Source organism: Copidosoma floridanum, unplaced genomic scaffold (assembly GCF_036245765.1).
Source record: "Copidosoma floridanum isolate Cflo_tuat_1 unplaced genomic scaffold, Cflo_Japanese_pri ptg000019l, whole genome shotgun sequence".
Classification (NCBI taxonomy): domain Eukaryota; kingdom Metazoa; phylum Arthropoda; class Insecta; order Hymenoptera; family Encyrtidae; genus Copidosoma; species Copidosoma floridanum.
The window spans coordinates 4,004,212-4,022,311 of NW_028321896.1; the positions used below are offsets into that span (position 1 = coordinate 4,004,212).

At 38.1% G+C, this 18,100-nt stretch overlaps 1 protein-coding gene across 6 annotated transcripts in view; it reads right to left on the reverse strand.

Moving 5' to 3' along the window:
• LOC106642146 (RNA-binding Fox protein 1) overlaps positions 1-14,974 on the reverse strand; it is a 43,275-nt gene extending 28,301 nt beyond the window's left edge. For all 6 annotated transcript variants that reach the window (XM_014356833.2, XM_014356831.2, XM_089593473.1 and 3 more), the window contains exons 1-4: positions 13,672-14,974; positions 5,034-5,336; positions 4,509-4,772; positions 4,340-4,393 (exon numbers count right to left, since the gene is read on the reverse strand). In XM_014356833.2, coding sequence (XP_014212319.2) covers positions 4,340-4,393; positions 4,509-4,772; positions 5,034-5,336; positions 13,672-13,683 — 633 coding nt within the window. In that variant the 5' untranslated portion in view covers positions 13,684-14,974. The remainder of the gene's footprint in view (positions 1-4,339; positions 4,394-4,508; positions 4,773-5,033; positions 5,337-13,671) is intronic.
• Between the last annotated feature and the right edge of the window lie 3,126 nt (positions 14,975-18,100).

The window sequence follows — 18,100 nt, forward strand, 5'->3', positions numbered from 1 at the left end:
ATGCAGGACTAAATAATAAGGTTTTGATGTTGATAAAATTCATTGTGACACGCACACTGCACACGTGGAAAAATGCTTACATGCAAAACATGTACGTTAACTTTGAAGCACACGTACATAAACACAAAATTCGTGAGATAAATTGTCCGTAGGGGGGTAAACGATGTGTTTTAATATTTGAAATGTACATGTATGAATTACGAGATTTGAGATATACATTTATGTATTTTTTAGGAAGTTCATAATCATAATTCCTATTGGAATCAAGTCTAAAGAAGAAAAACAGGACATTCAAAGCATTTCTATTGATTTCCACAATAATTCGTTAGCTATACGTTCGACTTTTGTTTAAAGAATCAAGTAAATTACCAGATAGCAATGCAGAAAAAATTGCACAAATTACTTTCCGAAGCAAAGTGAGATTAAAAGAAAAATTAGAAACTATAAACATTTGGTTATTCTTTCATGACATATTTTTTTCAATTAGATGACATTTTTCAATCGAAGATAAACTTACAAGTCCACAAAGTACCAAGCATTGTTATTTTATCAACAGCATTCACATTCTTATTAGGAGAAAATTCAACAGAACAAGACTTTTGCAATAGTATACATTCTCTACCTTGTTTCATTTTTTCTTCGTAATACAGGCTATGATTAATTTTTTTTTTTTTTTTTTTTTTTTTTTTTTTTAATTTCTTTCAGAGCACAGCTTTTAATCTGTTAAACAACGTCACAACTAGTCAATCATAACGATCAAACGTTTCAACGTGGAACGAAATGAGAAATAAATATGCTGATGAGAATATAAATGTACAAACTCTTCTAGGCATGATGAAGGATCAATAATTTGGTTTATACGAGGTAAAAGGAAAATTTAATTCATCGCTGGGTAAAAGTTACTTCTTGAAACGAAAATGAAAATTACGTTATTTTTCTTTCAAACGTGCACTGTAATGTTCATCGCGATTCATTATTACTGAAGGTACATTTTGCATTAATCAACTTTAAAACATAAAGAAAAAATTGTCAATTAAAACCTTTGTCCTCGATATGTTACCATAATTTTTTTTTAAGTTTAATAAGCAGGTAAAAAAAAAACTAACACGGACAATGTTTGTTTAACCTTGTTTATAATTCAAGGTAGAAAAATGTACACATCAAATGTTTTGCAGTGAGTATTTTTATGATATAAATATTAATAAAAGCAAGGCCCCGTGATCTCCTCGAACATTACGATACAAGTGACCGTACCATAAATGCATTTATCAATCTATAGAAGCTGTTTAAAAATTAATTTTTCCATTTTGAGTTCAACAAATTTCGAGTTAGAAAAGACGTAGTGTGTGAATCGGGTCAAGTTATCAAAATAAAAAGGTTCAATGCGCGTTAAACAGTGCATAAAGTATTGAGCCTTCAAAATGTCCTAAAATAGCGTGTAAATCATTACAACAAAGAAGGACCAATAATACAAGTGATACATGTATAAACGTATGGCTTTCAAAATGGTGACAAGTTAAGCAGTTTCTATATGCTAAACACATACGTGAGTATATAAGAGAAAAGCATGAGCTTTGTTTGGTTAAGTACCTGACTCACCTATAACGAAGCGTGCGTCTACTATTTACATATATAGTATGTACGGATAATATAAAATATATATATATAAGTACGCAATGGTAAACTTTTGGATGATGCAAGTATAAAGAGTAATGTAATATATATATATACGAAATTTTCATGCGATTTCGTTGTCATAATTATGTAGGAAATATTAGTAATAAAGTCTCACGCAATAACTGGCGTATAGTTACAATAAAAAATTAGCATCACGCGTGTAAAATAAAATGACAAATTAACACGTTTAACGTTGTGATTTTCGTCAGTTCAAATTAATACCCCGTGCGTAAATAATCAACACCAAGAGGAAATATATATGACGTAATGAATAAAAGGAGGCAGCTGTAAAGAGCGTAAGGTAAGTTAAGAGAAAAACAAATGCAAAGGACACAAAAGCAATTCGTTGAATATAGGACTTTTTAATTTTGAGTATTGAATATCATGTCATTTTAAAAAATTTAGATGTATCAAGGAAAATCGAGGCCAAGGCAAGGATTAATATAGTAGGTTTACTTGAGTAGGCTTGAATATTTGTACGATGGTAAAATATGTGGTAGCAGCGTTTGGATATATTGAAATGTTAAAAGTTTCATCAAATAAAATGGGCAGCATCTCTCGAAAATATACACTTTCATTTAATTTTGCAAAGTTAATGACCGTTCACGCGTCGGTTCGCCGCATGTTCCCGAAGTTCATCGCTGATGCATAAAAGTAATAATTATTTAAGTTAATTTTTTTTTTTTTTCAATAAAGTATTATAATTAGTGGCTATACGTATAGAGAGGAAAAACCATAAATAAATAACACATTGTTAAATAGGCTTAGTGGAAATGTGCTGTTTCAAATGAACACATAATTAACATAGCATTGTTATAATTTTTCAAATGTTAATTGTACCAAAGTATATATTGATAATCTTACGAAACAACAATTAGCTTGTACAGCGCTTAATTTATATGGTGAAAAAAGAAATGCGAAAGCGAGTAACCCCACGGGACATGCGGACGAAATAACCATCTCGTCACTATAACCAATGGGAGCTAAACATTGATTAAAATGCATAAAAAAGGCTAGCTAGTAAAAGTGCAACAGCTTGTCTAATCAACTACAAGGACTAATACCATTGGTTATATTATACTTTTTTTTTTTTTTTTTTTCAGGTATATGATAGTGTCAATGGCATTTGCACTATACATGGTGATGTATGTTTTGCACGAGTGTACATGAGAATTTCAAAAGCTTATATTTATGAAATTTTTCATTAAAAAGATACAATATTCATAGCAATTTGCCAATAATCAACAAAATAGGTATATAAAAAAATGGAGATTGAACGATTGAATTGTTGAAAAGCAAAAATCACGTAAGTTTTGAGTGTTCCCAGTACAAACGTTTGGTTATTATATAAAAGTTTACGGATTAATATAAAAAATATATCAATGCAAATTAATAGTCTGTCCTTTTACACAAAAAATATACTTCAAAATGCTGCACTTCAATCATTATATAGGGATGCTACATTCCATTTACATTGACGAAGCTTTCGAGAAAAAAAATTTTTGTTCGATTGGCTGAAGCACAGTGCTTTTTCAGAATGGAAAATTCTACTTTAGTTCTAATAAAGTTGCTCAGCAAATATCAACATGTAGTGAACCACAAAAAAGTTTATATATGCATTTTGCAAAAGCAACATAGTGACTGAAAACTGGATTATATCTATTATGGGTCAGAACAAATTTTTGTAAGAAGGCTTTTCTCTCTCTCTCTCTCTTTTCAACAATCTATACTTCTCTATTAATTTCGTTTTCAACTTTGACATGACAGTATCTTTTCTGACTTTGGTTCGATTTTACATATTCCTAAAATTTCTTAAAGTTAAAGTAAGCGCTGGCAACACTAATTCATATATTCGTAGCATCACGTTTTTAATTCGTAGCTGATGAAATATTTTAATAAAACAAAAGTCTCGTGTAAATAAACTAAACGATGATATAAGTGGGAGTAAGTAAGTTTGATTACAAGGATGATAAATCAACGTAAGATCTTGGCGTATAAAAACTATATTTGTAAGTGCATTACCAGTATTTGCACTTTGATACGCTTCAAAGATTTCCAAGTCGTATATTAAGCAATCATGTTGGGTTACTTCTATTTACAAGCTCTTTATCTGAAGAAAATATTTAGTTAAAATTTTTCAATGACAGATTTTTTCTTTTTTAATTTGCCATTCAATTGTTTTTGATTGTTAACCGTAAGTACATCAGCATTTAAATAATGATGTATTTTTTATTAGTGTTGCTAGCGCGCTGAAAAGAAATGGGGTGTGCGAAGGTAACATGAGTACTTTCTGATAAATAAATTTGGTTTGCTACAAAAAATCTTTAGTGTACCAATTTAACATAATTAAAACTTCAACAGTTGAATATAAAAATCAACAATAAAATAAAATCACGATACCTTCGATTGATTATTAATATTAAACTCTGTGTCAGGATACGATTTGACTTTTCAACAAGATAAAACTCACTTTATAAAAATTTTTTTGATCACAAGTCTAACAACTCAAACGCAATACATATTTTATTACTGCGTGATTAAATTACATCTTGAGTAAAAATAAGTATATCCTGAAACAAGTTAACTTAGTACTACTTAAGCCTACTATGATTATTCAAACGTATTGATTTGCGTAAAATATAATTTTGTTTGGTGATATTACCTTGCTTCCTCTTTCGTTGAAAATTATTTCCACGTCAAGAATTGGACCGTATTGCTGCAACACAAATCATTATTCCATTTTGTAAATTGAACAGACACCTCAGAGCTTTTCACGCAAAACCTGTAATGATGAGAAAAAAAAAGAAAAGAAAAAAAAAGGTAATACTCACGCCAAACATGGCTCTCAGATCGGGATCTCTGAACCTAAACGGTATGTTGCTGACGTGTAGCCGTTTGGGCTGTCCTTTGAGGTCTCCCCCTTGGCTCTGGGTGGCAGGCGTTACGGCTCCCGAAGTCACCGGCACAAGACTCTGCTCCACGTTGTTCTCGGAGCTGGCCTCGTTGACTACCTGGCTCGGCACGCTGGGCTGTTGGCCGCCGTTGTTTGCCGCGGCTGCTGCAGCTGCCGCCACTGCCGCCTGAAACACTTCCGACTATCGCCGGAACGACGCAAACGCACGGATAAGTTGATGACCGTAATTTTTTTTTTTTTTTTTTTTTTAATGTGATGCTCGAGGTGATGCTCGTATTAGGTACACACGCAAATCGTTTTATTGACTGCGTTTTAGCGATGCTAGTAAAAACGTGTACAGAACGACAAAACGTTTTATTTTGCAATTTTAAAGTACAGTTGTTGTAAGTATGGAAATAAGGGTGAAAGTGTGAGGGGAAAAAAAAAAAAAAAAAAAACTCACGATGGCCTGTGAATCAACGCCATTGGGCGCTGGGGGCGGACTGAAGGTGGTCTGGTTCTGTTGGGCCTGTACGACAACGCCCTGGGACTGGGCCACTTGGGCCGCGTTGGACTGTTGTTGCTGTTGCGCCGCGGCCACCGCAGCAGCGACGGACACTGGCTCCTCTTTGATGGACACGGACGGCGGTGGTTTGACTTCGCTGGCTGCCCCCGTCGAATTAACGATTCCTGCGCTCACGCCGTTCACCGGGGGAGGAAAGACACCCCCGGCGTAGGGCGCAGCCATTCCTGTCTGCACCATGTGCTGCAACAGAAAAACAACAGATTGGAATTGTATGGATCTACTTACTTACTACTTTTTTTTTTTTTTTAAGCAAACGTTCGACGCGTTATTTTTAGCCGAGTGCTCAGTTTTTAGACGAGCCGTGACGTGAAACATCGCCTCACACGACACGATATTTTCGCGACGTAAATATATATATATATACACCTGTATAATAAATAATACGTATGGTAAGCAATAATCAACTTGAAAATCTTTTTCATTTTGCTTAAATTTTTTAGTCAGCCCACGCGAGTAAAAGTAAAGCATGTTGTCCGAAATTCAATTCATTTTGATTATAAATATCAATCGTCGTGTTAGTAGCGCTGAATAATTGATCGTATACACACGTAGCGAGGGTAAAGTTCCAATTCAGACCGCACTCTAATTCAAGGCATCGTAAAAAAAAAAGTACACAGCTACACTATCAGCTCGTGTTTACAGATACGTACACTTGAACGCGTACATTACACCGAGCTAAAATAAGAACATTACAGCCTCGGGGGAGTGGAGAAAGAAACACGCCAGCGGATACAAAAAAAGTTAAGCTCGCCCAGAGGTGGAGAGTAAGAGGGAAAGTCTTTATTTTTCCTCCTCTTACATTTGCATCGGAAACAACGGGGCAACCGCGATGTACCCAACGCCGGTTAATCACATTGCCCGACATTGTCTCAACCGTTAAAAGCGAGTTAAAAGCTACGGGGTGTGCAACGGCAACCACAACAACAAAAGCGACGTGCAGTAGTTAACAGCGGCAAGTCTCAAGTTGGCGGGTGGGCGGGGGAGTAAGTATAGGGAGGGATGGATAAAAGACGAAAGCCCTTTAGTGGTGCACACACGTTGTCTCTATAGGCTGCACCGTAAGCAGAGAGAGAGAGAGAGAGAGAGAGCTCCCAATGCAATAAAACCCCGGTACAGCCAAGTGCCAGCGAATTACGTTCAATTAAGCCCCCTCCGGTAAAGACTCGATTCCAGAGATAGAGCCGACGCTCCCGTTGCTCAGAAGGGAGCCGGGTATGCGGCATAGAACTACTACACGGAAAACATCAGCCAGCAGAATAAGAGAGAGAGAGAGAGACACCCAGCGTTTCTGTCGCTAGAGCTCACACTCCGCGGGAGGAAGTTTTCGGGCGAGGGGAGCGACCGTGTAAGTATGATATATATAGGAGCTCTGCCCCTCTTTGAACCGTGTACCCATGCGTGTGGGTGGTTCGGTCAGTCAATCAGTACCTATACTCCACCTAACTATAATATAATACGTAATGTATGTACCCACCTGTATACAGGGTATACGTTATATGATAAATGTTGTACGTATGTATATACGTACACAACATGTAAAGCTCAACCAAGTGCAGATGATGAGGGGTCGAAGGAGGGAAAAGGGTGTACTATATATAGGCTGTACTGTACGTGCCGCTCTCTTCCGATGCTGCCCCCGCGACGTGCTGATGGGCTCTGATTGGCCGGAAATTCAAAGTGACGTCACGCCAGCAGGCGGCAGTAAGTGTACGCGGGTGTATATACGTGCATGTACAAATATACCTTTTGGAGACGTTTGTAGTTGAGATACGAAAATCGCGTTATATCTATATAAATATACGTACCGGCAAGTTTCATGGTGACAGTAAAATTTTACATTTCCCTCGAGCTGTTACATCCCTCGAAAATTAGATTTTGAACACGTCGCATCGATTAAGTATACTTAGGTATACGGTAATATCCGTGAATATCATTTGTAACACTGTCGAGATTCTATAGTACGTGGTTTTCTAAAGTCGCGTACCTACGAGGGACTTTTGCAGTTAAAGTACCTACTTATACATAAGCGAACTAAGCGACATAAGCATCCGAACGTGAGTAATACAATTGCGCGTGTAAGCTCAGAGTAGCTCGCGTACACGAGCGTAATATACGGACATACAACAGGCAATGACTATCGAATTATATACCTAAATACCGTAGAGTCCGAAAATCACTACATTACTATACGTTCACCCGTTACTTGGTATATTTCCCACGCACGTGTATGACAGAAAATTGTATTTTCGGACAACGACTGCCCGCAGGGGATAAACCCACACGCGTTCCCACGAGGAAATATTATATACTATATGTTTAAACGCGGGATTCCGGCGAAATTAGTAATTAACATATTTTCAACACCGATTCCCCCCGTCAGCTTTCCTTCCAGTGCGGGCATCCTCTCCTCCTCATATTTTCCGAGCGCAATAACTCTATCAAAATAAGTCACGGCCCGCATGCACGCGGCCGTTAGACGTGACGTCTGAAAATAGACCTTTGCCAGTCAAGAGCGAGAGAGAACGGTACTTTTGGCAACGCGAGGAAAGAAATATTTGTTTTCTTCTTCTTTTTTTAATTCATGCCTCTTTAAGTACATTTAAATAATTATTCTGGTACATATTCGCACCGAGAGGGGAAATTAGATGGCAACGAGTCTGTTGCGAAGAGAAATCAAAACGTCTCTCGTGTATATAAGGTATGTGCATTATACTATGATGTGTGTTTGTATACCTACTACGCGACTACTACTTTCTCATGTCCGCGTATATATAAATCAAACGCGCGGGAGGATGTAGAGCGATGACAGGAGGAGGAGTAAATACATTGTAGCAGTGGCGTCTACAACCAGTAATGCGTGTTTAGTGGAAAAAAGCGACTAGAGCAAGCAAAATGGTACCCTATTCTAAAAAGGGACTAAGTAGTAGATGTTGGAGGTGGAGTCATCAAGAAGATGTAATCAAGTGTTACAACATTGTGCAAACGGGCACTATAATTTCTAATTAATCAGAAAAATGAGAGAGAGAAAAAAGAAATATTGAAGGAAGATGGGAGGGAAGAGCTGTTTCTAAGAGCTACCCGAACGTGATAGCCTGCGCGGTGACCTCTTCGTTATTATCAATGCGCGTCTTGCACTCGGTAACTCCTCCTTCTCCGCCACCACCCCACCGTTACTCTTGGCAACTACTGCTGCGTCTTGTATTTTACTCCCTTCCTTCGTACCGTGAGATAATCATCTTTGGGAAAATGATACTTTTCATTTTATTACGGGATGTGAAAAATTTAAATTTTAAATATTCAATTTAAAAAAAAAATATTAATAATAATAATAATAACAATAAACAACTCTGTTTAAGAAGCGTTTGTTGGAATGTTTTCTTTTGGTAAAAAAAGATGTTCAGAAAAGTACACACCCGAGAGCCGAGCGAAGCTAAACTTTGCGCTTCGAATCCATTCGACCAGGCCGCTTTTTTTTCCGAGCTTTCGTTACATATCCTCCACGAATCGTTATGAGCTTTGAGAGGAAGTTAAATTCAAAGCTGGTGCGTCAAGGCGTGTAGGTATATATACGAGGGGGAGGAAAAATATAGAGGCAAGGCTGTTGCTCGGTTTCAAACAATGGGAATCAAGACAGCAGCGAAATTTACATTGCCGATTTGAATCGTGTGCGTGAGCCAGGGGCCGCCTTGCGACTGTTGATGTGCTTTCTAGCGCAAAGCTCGCCAAACTTTGCGGCAAACTAGTTTCATTCGGGCTTTTCTTCGTTTAGATCGGACATAAAAATTCCTCTACCGAAAAACTTGGGACACAACAATTGAATTAATAAGGTTCCGTGGGTAGAATAGAGTGTATTAAAAATTTTTTTACATTGTGTTTTACAAAAATAATCCATCCCATACAAGTAGGGGTTTTAATTAAAAAAAAAAAAAAAACGTGATCCATCCATACGTTCGATTTTGATTTACACTCCGATAGAATATTCAATGCAAGCTTGTTCTTTCAAATTTTTTACCATTCTAGTATTTTCTTTAGTTTGAAATTCGAAAAAAATTACCATACGTTTGCTTAACATGCTTCCCTTGCTTTGGTACTGCCTACAATCAGAATACTAATTGAATTGCACCAAGGCCAACTTGAAAAACGATTCATCATTGTGAATCGATTTTATTTCATTATCGCACTGTAACTGGGCTTTGTACAAAAATTTTTTTTAGGCACAAAGAAGATTAATGATTTATATATGCAGGGGTGGAAAAAAAAAAAACTAATCCACGTAACTTTATTTTTCTCAAAAGAAATACGATATGCATTGGAGGGTTCGTGGTGGATTGAAAGGATAATTGTAAGTTTATTTGATCATGATTCGTGAGCTTACATCCAAAGTAGAGCGTACAAATATTTATTTTCAGACGTCAGCGTGAATTTTAGTCGATCGATACTCACGCGTATTTCAGGAGAGGGTACATATGGGGAAGAAGATAAGGGGCTTCAGACTTCGATTGGGAAAGCCAAAGTACTGAAAAACTGAAAATAAATCCTTTACAACAAAAAAAAAAGTCTTTTTTTACCTTACTCTGCTATTTTATGGAGAAAAATGAGTTAACGACATCGAATCACACAATAATGATTAGTGTTTCTGAGTCATAAAAAAGACAATGTAATCACAACCGATTTTTTTCTTTTATAATACTTATTAATTTTCCTACGTGTTAATAGGCACATTGGCTTTAACTATTTTCACGATGTTATAATTTTTTTGTGCAGAGATCACAGACTCTATCTTTTTTTATGATGTCAGTTGCTACAGCAATTTAGTTGCTGTAACTTATGGTGATAAACTTTAGAATTAAAAGCTTGAACTGTTACTTTCAATGTTTGACTGTACGTTGGTAGTCTAATGAATACGTAAAATGACGAGTTACGTGTGTAAAATATTAAACAATTTTCGATCGATTGTATGACGTGAGCACCGATGACACTTATTTAATTCCATTCGAAACTTTATTTTTTTACCCTACATGAGATACAGTTAATAAATACAAAAATTTATATTAATTTTTTAATCAAATAATATACTTACATGAATTACAATTAAAATACAGGTTGTACATAAATACCATTAAAAAAAAAATATATATATATATACAATAGAAAGCAAAAAAAAATCTATTTAGATAGAAGAAGTTTTACGCCAATATAAAATAGTCAAATAGAACTCCAACACGAGATCATCGTTTTAGTGAAAGAAACTAAGGAAAATTTTCAATTAATCACCTTTATAGCAACAAGTTTCACAGCTGATAAGTTTTTAGATCTTTAGCCTAATAGTAGATAAAAAGCTAAGGGGTAGTTATCGTGACTTACGTATCTAGCATGCAGATGTCATAATATTATTAAATGTAATAAAATTTTTTTTAGAAAGTACACATTGAAATTTATCATCGCGTTTGGATAAATTTTGTTATTAAAACGAAGAAAGATAAATAACTGAAAACTATAGAATCGATTTTATTTTTTATGCATAACTTACTTTATGGTTCTTACTTAAGTACAGAGTAAATAATTTTAAAACTGTTTTACAAAATCTCTGATAAAAGAAAATATTGTTAAATACTATGTGCAACAGATTTGTACTTTAGAAATTGAATAAATTGATCCTTGCTCTTTAAAAAACTGTATTCATAGAAAAACATGTAGCTTTACGTTAATAATCAAAAACAACACAGTCTCGTTTACTTAATAAGTAAGATTAAGTAGGATGATTGCTCATAAGATTAATATAGATTTGGAGCACGAATTAATGGTAAAATCAACGTACAATACAACATTACCAACAGGCGGTCTAAAAATATATTATTCGAGCATATATACTTATTGATGCCAAATCATACTTCGATCAGCTAGCAATTTGCAGAGACGGTAAAAAAACAAAAGTTAGACAAGGGCTGAACATTAAAAAAAAAAGTCTCTTGAAATTGAGCACAAAAAGTAACAATGTGGTCTGTTATTGAAACCAACGTTGGACTGAATCATTAGGCGAATACGGCCCAGCAGCAGAGCTGATCAATGGGTCGGGCGGCAAGCTTGCCGAGAGTAAAATTACACACTAACATTACGAGGAGTTTTGTATGTGTACACTGCACGAGTACAGCCAGCATAAGGAGCAGGAGATCAAAATAGATGGATAATTTCTTTTTCAGTATCAACATATTGCATTGAGTAGAATACGTCGGTGTACATGTAGCGCGTACGCGTACGTGAAACATGCCAGTGTAAAAAGTAAACTTGGTGTAGAAGACTACAAGTTTAGTATTGCAGGACAAGGAAGGAAGGAAGGAAGGGAGGAAAGACAGCACAGAATCTGCTTATATCGAATATGTACTTATGTATGAACCTAGGCATGTTGGTGCTTGTGACGTGTAACACGCGCATATACAGTGCACACACAGTCGACTGCAGGGGTTAATGAAATTCACGCCGGACATGCAAAGAGAATAGAATTGCCAGGTGCATTGTGAGTATACATAGTATATTATTATATACGCATACACATATTGTACAAGCTTTTGGAGTTGTTGGCTATGGGCAAAGCTTCGTATAAGTACGCACGAATATAAACTCACTTACACGTGAAACAAGTGTTTCAAAGTTCGCGCCCGCGCGCGCGCGCGCTGCCTGGGGTTTTGCGTCTAACCTAAACGTAAAGCTCGCAAGGCCCATTCTCGATATTTTTTTTTTGTTTTTTTTTTCTTTTGTTACTATTTATCTATTTCCTTTGGCAAATTATTTACCTGCTCCAAAAGATCGAAGCTGCAAGTAATTGTGATCCCGTTGGAATTTCGCGAGCGGAAACGAAAAAACAAGAGCTAAACACGCGACGGGGATGATAGTCGCGAGAGATAAATTACGAGCTTACACGATTATTATGTAGGCAAGCTTGAGGCAAGCTTCGACCTTGTGCTTGTGCCTCAAGGACGCCGTGATTAAACTTTTTATCTTCTCATACAGGCGTAACATGCCAATGTGATACAACCAAAGTATATCCGGCGTGTCCATCTTGTTTGTATTCACGATGTACAGAAAAGCTCGGTCGCAAGCTCAAGAACGGAGAGACCAAGTGCAACATACATGTGTATATAGGTGACGAGCAATATTTCGCCTCGTAGGTATACATATATATACCGATGTTGCTCCTTCCTCTCTCTGCGGCTCTTGTGAGCACGCCCCTCTCGGCCCTCAGCACATGCCAAGACCTAGGCCACTAGACTCTGGAGAGAAGGAGAGAAGGAGAGATGAGACAGGGCGCAGCAGCTCTCTCTTTCCGGCCGTCCAAATTGCGCGGCGCATCCGAACGAACTCGCTGATCGATTTTCTTCCCACTAGCGCTGCTGGATGCTGTGCTCCGCTCCTGCGTCTCTCGTTCTCTCTCTCTCTCTCCCCCCCCCCGGCCAATGCTTGTGTACAACCTTATACCAATGCCGTTACTACTACACAACACTGCGTATGAAAAGGAGTTCGTGCTTGTAATGCATACGTAAAAAAGGGGCATTAAAAAGTGTAAGGGTACAGAGAGCACATTGGAGAGACATGTATACAAAGAAGAACAAAACTCCAAAACTCTCGCGCTACACAGCAGACGGGAGAATCAATGAGGCTCTCTCTCGCGCTTGTACACACACATACGTGTGACCCTCTCCCCTCTCGCACGGGTATCTCTTTTTTTTTATATTTATCTCTGCCTGGCGCTCTTTTTCTTTCATTCGTTCCTCTCTCTCTCTCTCTCTATTCTCGGACTTTGGAGTGCGTCTTGGATTATTCGCACACAGCAAGCACATAAGAAGTGCGTTCGAAATGGCGACAAGACGACGACGACGACGACGACGACGAAGAAGTATGTATGATATGGATGTGTGTATATATGTTTGTACATCGTCGTCTTCTCCCGAAGAGTATTCCTTAGGCGTGCAAGGCACGTTAACTTTGGAGCCGTCGGCGTCGCGTGCTTGAATACAGATAAGCGCAAGTACACGGTAGGGAGAAAGCACACGAGCGGAGGAGCGTCAATACAGTACTCAGTAGGTAGAGTTATTAAACCCGTGAAATTTTCACGAAATACTGGACCTATAAGTGAAGAGAAAAGAGACATGAAGAAACATTAAAACAAGATACGTCTGTGTACCCCTCCTCATGCATATACATGCTCAGTGCGAATAACGAAAGAATAATATGTATAGAAGAAAATGAAAGAAGCGGCCTAGCGTTTAGACACACATGCTCACACATGCATGCACATAAACGTTGAGACGCCGGAGATAAAGAAAAGGCTGTGTATATATATGTATTTTTAGAAGCTATAGCGGGGTAGCGGCGAGCACATGTGCTACTGTACGGTATGCAATCAGGACTCTTGTATGCTGTTGTGTTACACAATTACTAATGTTAATGTTTTTTGGCGTGTAAAAAAAAAAAAAAAAAAAAAGCAGAAGATAATAAATTGTAATAATGCACGACTTACAGGATAGTACATTCCTTGAGGAGGAAGAAAAAACGCCCCAGAGCCCCACAGTTTGAGGCCGTTCTGCTCCACCGTTACGAAAAGAAGAATTTATCAATCCCCAAGGTATACACTCTCTCTCGCTCTGTGTTGGTTGGTGCTGGTATATACTGGGTGCTCCTGTTACTGCTACTTGTACTGTAAATACACTCTTGGCCGCCTCCTCCCTTCTCGGTTCCCTTTCTTTTATTCACTCTCTGGTAGAGCAGGAAGCTCTTGTTCCTATTCGTTGGCTTATTTTTTATTATTCATCAATGCTATTGTTGTCTTGGGCAACAGTCATATACAGGCAGCCGCACCGAGCTGACGACACAAAAACGAGCCCGGGATTTTATTACTTGCAAGGACGCTTCGCGCCCGACCGAATATCACTTGCACGTTCGTTCTATGTTCAATGCACGTCCTCTGGTTTCACTCGCTACGTCGCTAATTTTTAGCAATCCTTACTTCGAGGCCTCTCGGGGAGTACTGGCAGCGTGAACGTGGAAACACGCGCGCGCGCGCTACACAATAAGTAAATTTTTTTTTTCGGCGGGGAGCTGCCGCTCTTGCTGCTACCTACTGTACCGCAGCTATATTACCGATGTATGTACGTGTGTGTACCTACACACCTCAAACCTCATCGACGAGATTTAAAATATGAATAACATGACTCTATATTTACACCAAGTACTTAGGTACACGGTAGATAACAGGGAGCAGCTCTATCCAACAGAGCGCAAGATGAAAGAAACGTGTACCTACTTATGTGTGAGTATACTTAATGCACGACGCACGGCAGCGGCACGACCGAGCCCTTGTCTTCTTCTCTCTCAGATGATGATGAGATTAAAGTATATACTTTTATGCACTTACAGATACTTGTACACACCAACAGCAACTACGTACTTATGTCTCTTTCTTTTTTCTCTCTCGGTACAGTCTCGGAGTAAAAGGTATTCGCGCACTGCACTCTACTGTTATACTTATCCTTACTTGCAGCTTGCAATTGCAGCGCGATTGAACGATGATGGAACAGAAGGGGGAGAGAGAACGAACAAACGCACACACAATCGCTATATAGAGCTATATATTACAACAATAACCTCATACATATAATATACACACACTTGGTGTGCAAGAGCAGCAGCTATCTCTCGCTCTCTTTCTGTTAGATCGCTGCGGATGCGGAAGGAATATACCTATTCCACTTTCGAAGCGCGCGCGAACACAAAAGCATGTATATAGGTATATGACGTGCGAATATGCAAACGAAGCTGCAGCAGCCACACTGTGCGTGCCTCTTGTTGCGACTGACGACTGTATGTGTGACAACAGAGCTCGACTCGGATTATCGGATAGGTACCTATTCTATTCTGCTCCGATGTTAATATAACACGCCGAAAGCCGTCTTCTTCGCCGATCGAGCGACTTCGCTTACCTACTGGCTTTTTTTTCCGACATCAGCGCGCCCTCGCGGATTGTCATGAACTTATCATACAAACTCCACTTGGTGTCTTGGTTCGCGTATATGCGCAATCGCGCATTCGTGTGCACCGTGTCTCTCTCTCAGCTCAGCTGGCCGGTTGCTCCCCTTTTTTCTTACGGATAAAATAATAATAATTATATAAGGATACTAAATATTTTAATATATAGTTATGTGTACTTGGGTGAATGTCTAGTAGATACGTACCTACACCTATGCAGCAGATATCAAGTCTCGAGACGCTGATTTTATGGCTCTCTTGATTTGGTATGAATACAAGTATACTTTTACACACATATGCCTATACCTACTAGTGTACAGGTTTAATTTTTTTATCTTGCAACGCATTACTAAGTAGCAGTGCGCGGGTTTGCTCTCTCTCTCTCTCTCTCTCTCCTCCTACCTCTTATAATATACATACATTACCGGAACTGGACAAACTAGTACTATAGAGAGTAGAGTGTGTTTTCTAGTCTCATGTGTATATATATTATACACATATAAGTAATTATTTTCAGTTCTCCACCCAACTCTCACCTCGCGCCAATACTTACCTCTATCTCTCAGACGCGTCGCTCCAGTTTTTCTGTGCCTTTGAGAGTTTAGCTTATCGCATTGGTTTTGCACTCCACATACCTGCCCTCTATACTTATAAAATACAATGATGCACTCTTTATCTTGCCCATGTTTATTTACACGTTATTGATTTTTGATTTAAAGCTATTTCAAGCTCAAACTACGATTATTGGAGAATGTGGCTTACAACCATACATGCTTTTACAGTTTATTCGTTGTTTTCAATTTTCAAGTACATCCGCGTTACGTGCAACATTTCAAATAGATAATTGTGAGTTTAAAAATTTGCTCGCAGGAATACATAAAACACGTACTTATATACTTATCGCATCGATTAGTATTCCGAGTATTTAGGAACGTGGAAAAATCACTTCGTCGCTCTCGCGTTCGAGGGAATGTCACGCCGACGACGATTGAAAATCCAGGCAGGAATCAATTATTCAGAGCCCAGACTGCAGATATATTGAACGGGAAGCTCTTCAAAAGAGGACGCGCCGTCCGATGGTCTGTTGCAAAATTATAAGCTTAACTAATCCTGCCCATCTCAAGAGTATAAAATTATGCAATTTGCATAAACGTGCAACTCAAGATTATCACGGAAAACCCGAAATACTCATTTCATGTGTATTTTAAGTATAAAATTGTTGTACCTGAAAATGTCCAAACAACGAATAAGTACGAATTAACAAAGTCTATTGACATAGTTTGCATGCGATCATGACAGCCAAACGTTGTGTCGCGCAAACATAATGGTACTACTTATGCGTGTACATTACTGCACGTGAGAGAAAGAGTAACGTTCAAGAAAATCCATCAGAAAAATATATTATCTCGAGGGTGCACGCGTATAATGTATGTATGTATGCAAGAAAGACCGGTAGTATAGGTATATACACGCATATTACCTATAAATAATTTATGGACGCGAGTCCGGAAAGTCGCTGAAGAAAATACATTATGGGAAAAAGTTCCAGTCGCGCGGGGTCCGAGGCGCGAAGTAGAAAGTCCGCGGACGAGCGCCAACTTCTGCTCCAACTTTGCGAGAAGTCGTTTGTAAGGGGAGATCGGAGGGTGGAGGAAGGGGTGAGATGAGCGACAGAGAGATTGAGTTACTAAAATCAGTATTCATAGCTCCTCTATTTATCATTATCTGATCTCCTTTTGTGTGGTATTAAATATCTTTTTTTGCACTTTTGGCAGGGCAAATCATGATATGATGATCATGTACCATCATAAGGCACAGATGATGGATTATAGATTAAAGGAGAAAATACTGAATTTTTCTAATCAGTGTAATCACGAAAATCACCGAGACTCAACGAAAAAATTCCAAACCAATCAGCCGACGTCCTTGTCATGTTTCGAAATGATGGTTGACACGCACGCGCGACGTTACTATTCTCAGAATAGTATTCTGTTACTATGTGTGTACCTATATACATTAGCCATTCATGCTTAATAACAAATAGATACATACAATTACACCAGCTACACACTTTTTTTAAAAACGTTCCCAGACAAATGCAAATAAATTCACCTGTATGCATCATAAATATGAATCTCGTGTATTTCAATGGCTTATAACTGATTGAAAGTCCTATACTAACCAATACTCATTGTTCGAAATTATTATTATTTTTTTTTTTTTTGTTACTTCAAGATTCAGGAACTGCAATTTAAAACCAATACATGTAACAACACATTACGTACTATTCAATTATGATCGCAAAAAACTGCACAAAGTTGTCTTGACACTGCGTTTGAAAATGTGAATCACCGCGCAGAACGCACAAAACGCGACGGTTAAATATTTCAACAGATTTCCGTTTTACCTACTGACGGAGAAATTCGAAATCAACGTACACTCACCGTACTTTGATTCGCAAACCGCGAAGTTTAAACATAAAGCATGATTTTAAGATTGTTCAATAGTTGTTAATATGATAGTTGTTTATCATTATATTTTTATTTTCTGGTTATGGTTGTTCCTCGTGTTTTAATACGATAAATTACTTCAAGAATTCAAACTTCGCGGTTTGCGAATCAAGGTACGGTGAGTGTACGAGTGTACAATTTTCGCGCGACACAATTCTGTCAAAGTAAAATCACATTTGTTACTTGACACTGCAAAACCATTTATGCAAATGCATATAAGGTACCGGAGCACCTAATACACAACGTACACATTAAATAGGCCACGAGAAAAACCATCGACGCCCGCGATAGTCGAACCGCCGAATCAGGCCGGTTAGAGATTACGGAGGGAAAAATTTAACAGATACGAATTTGCGCGAAACGACATCGTTTTTTGTAACAAACAAGCGTGAACTATCGCGTATCGCAAAATTA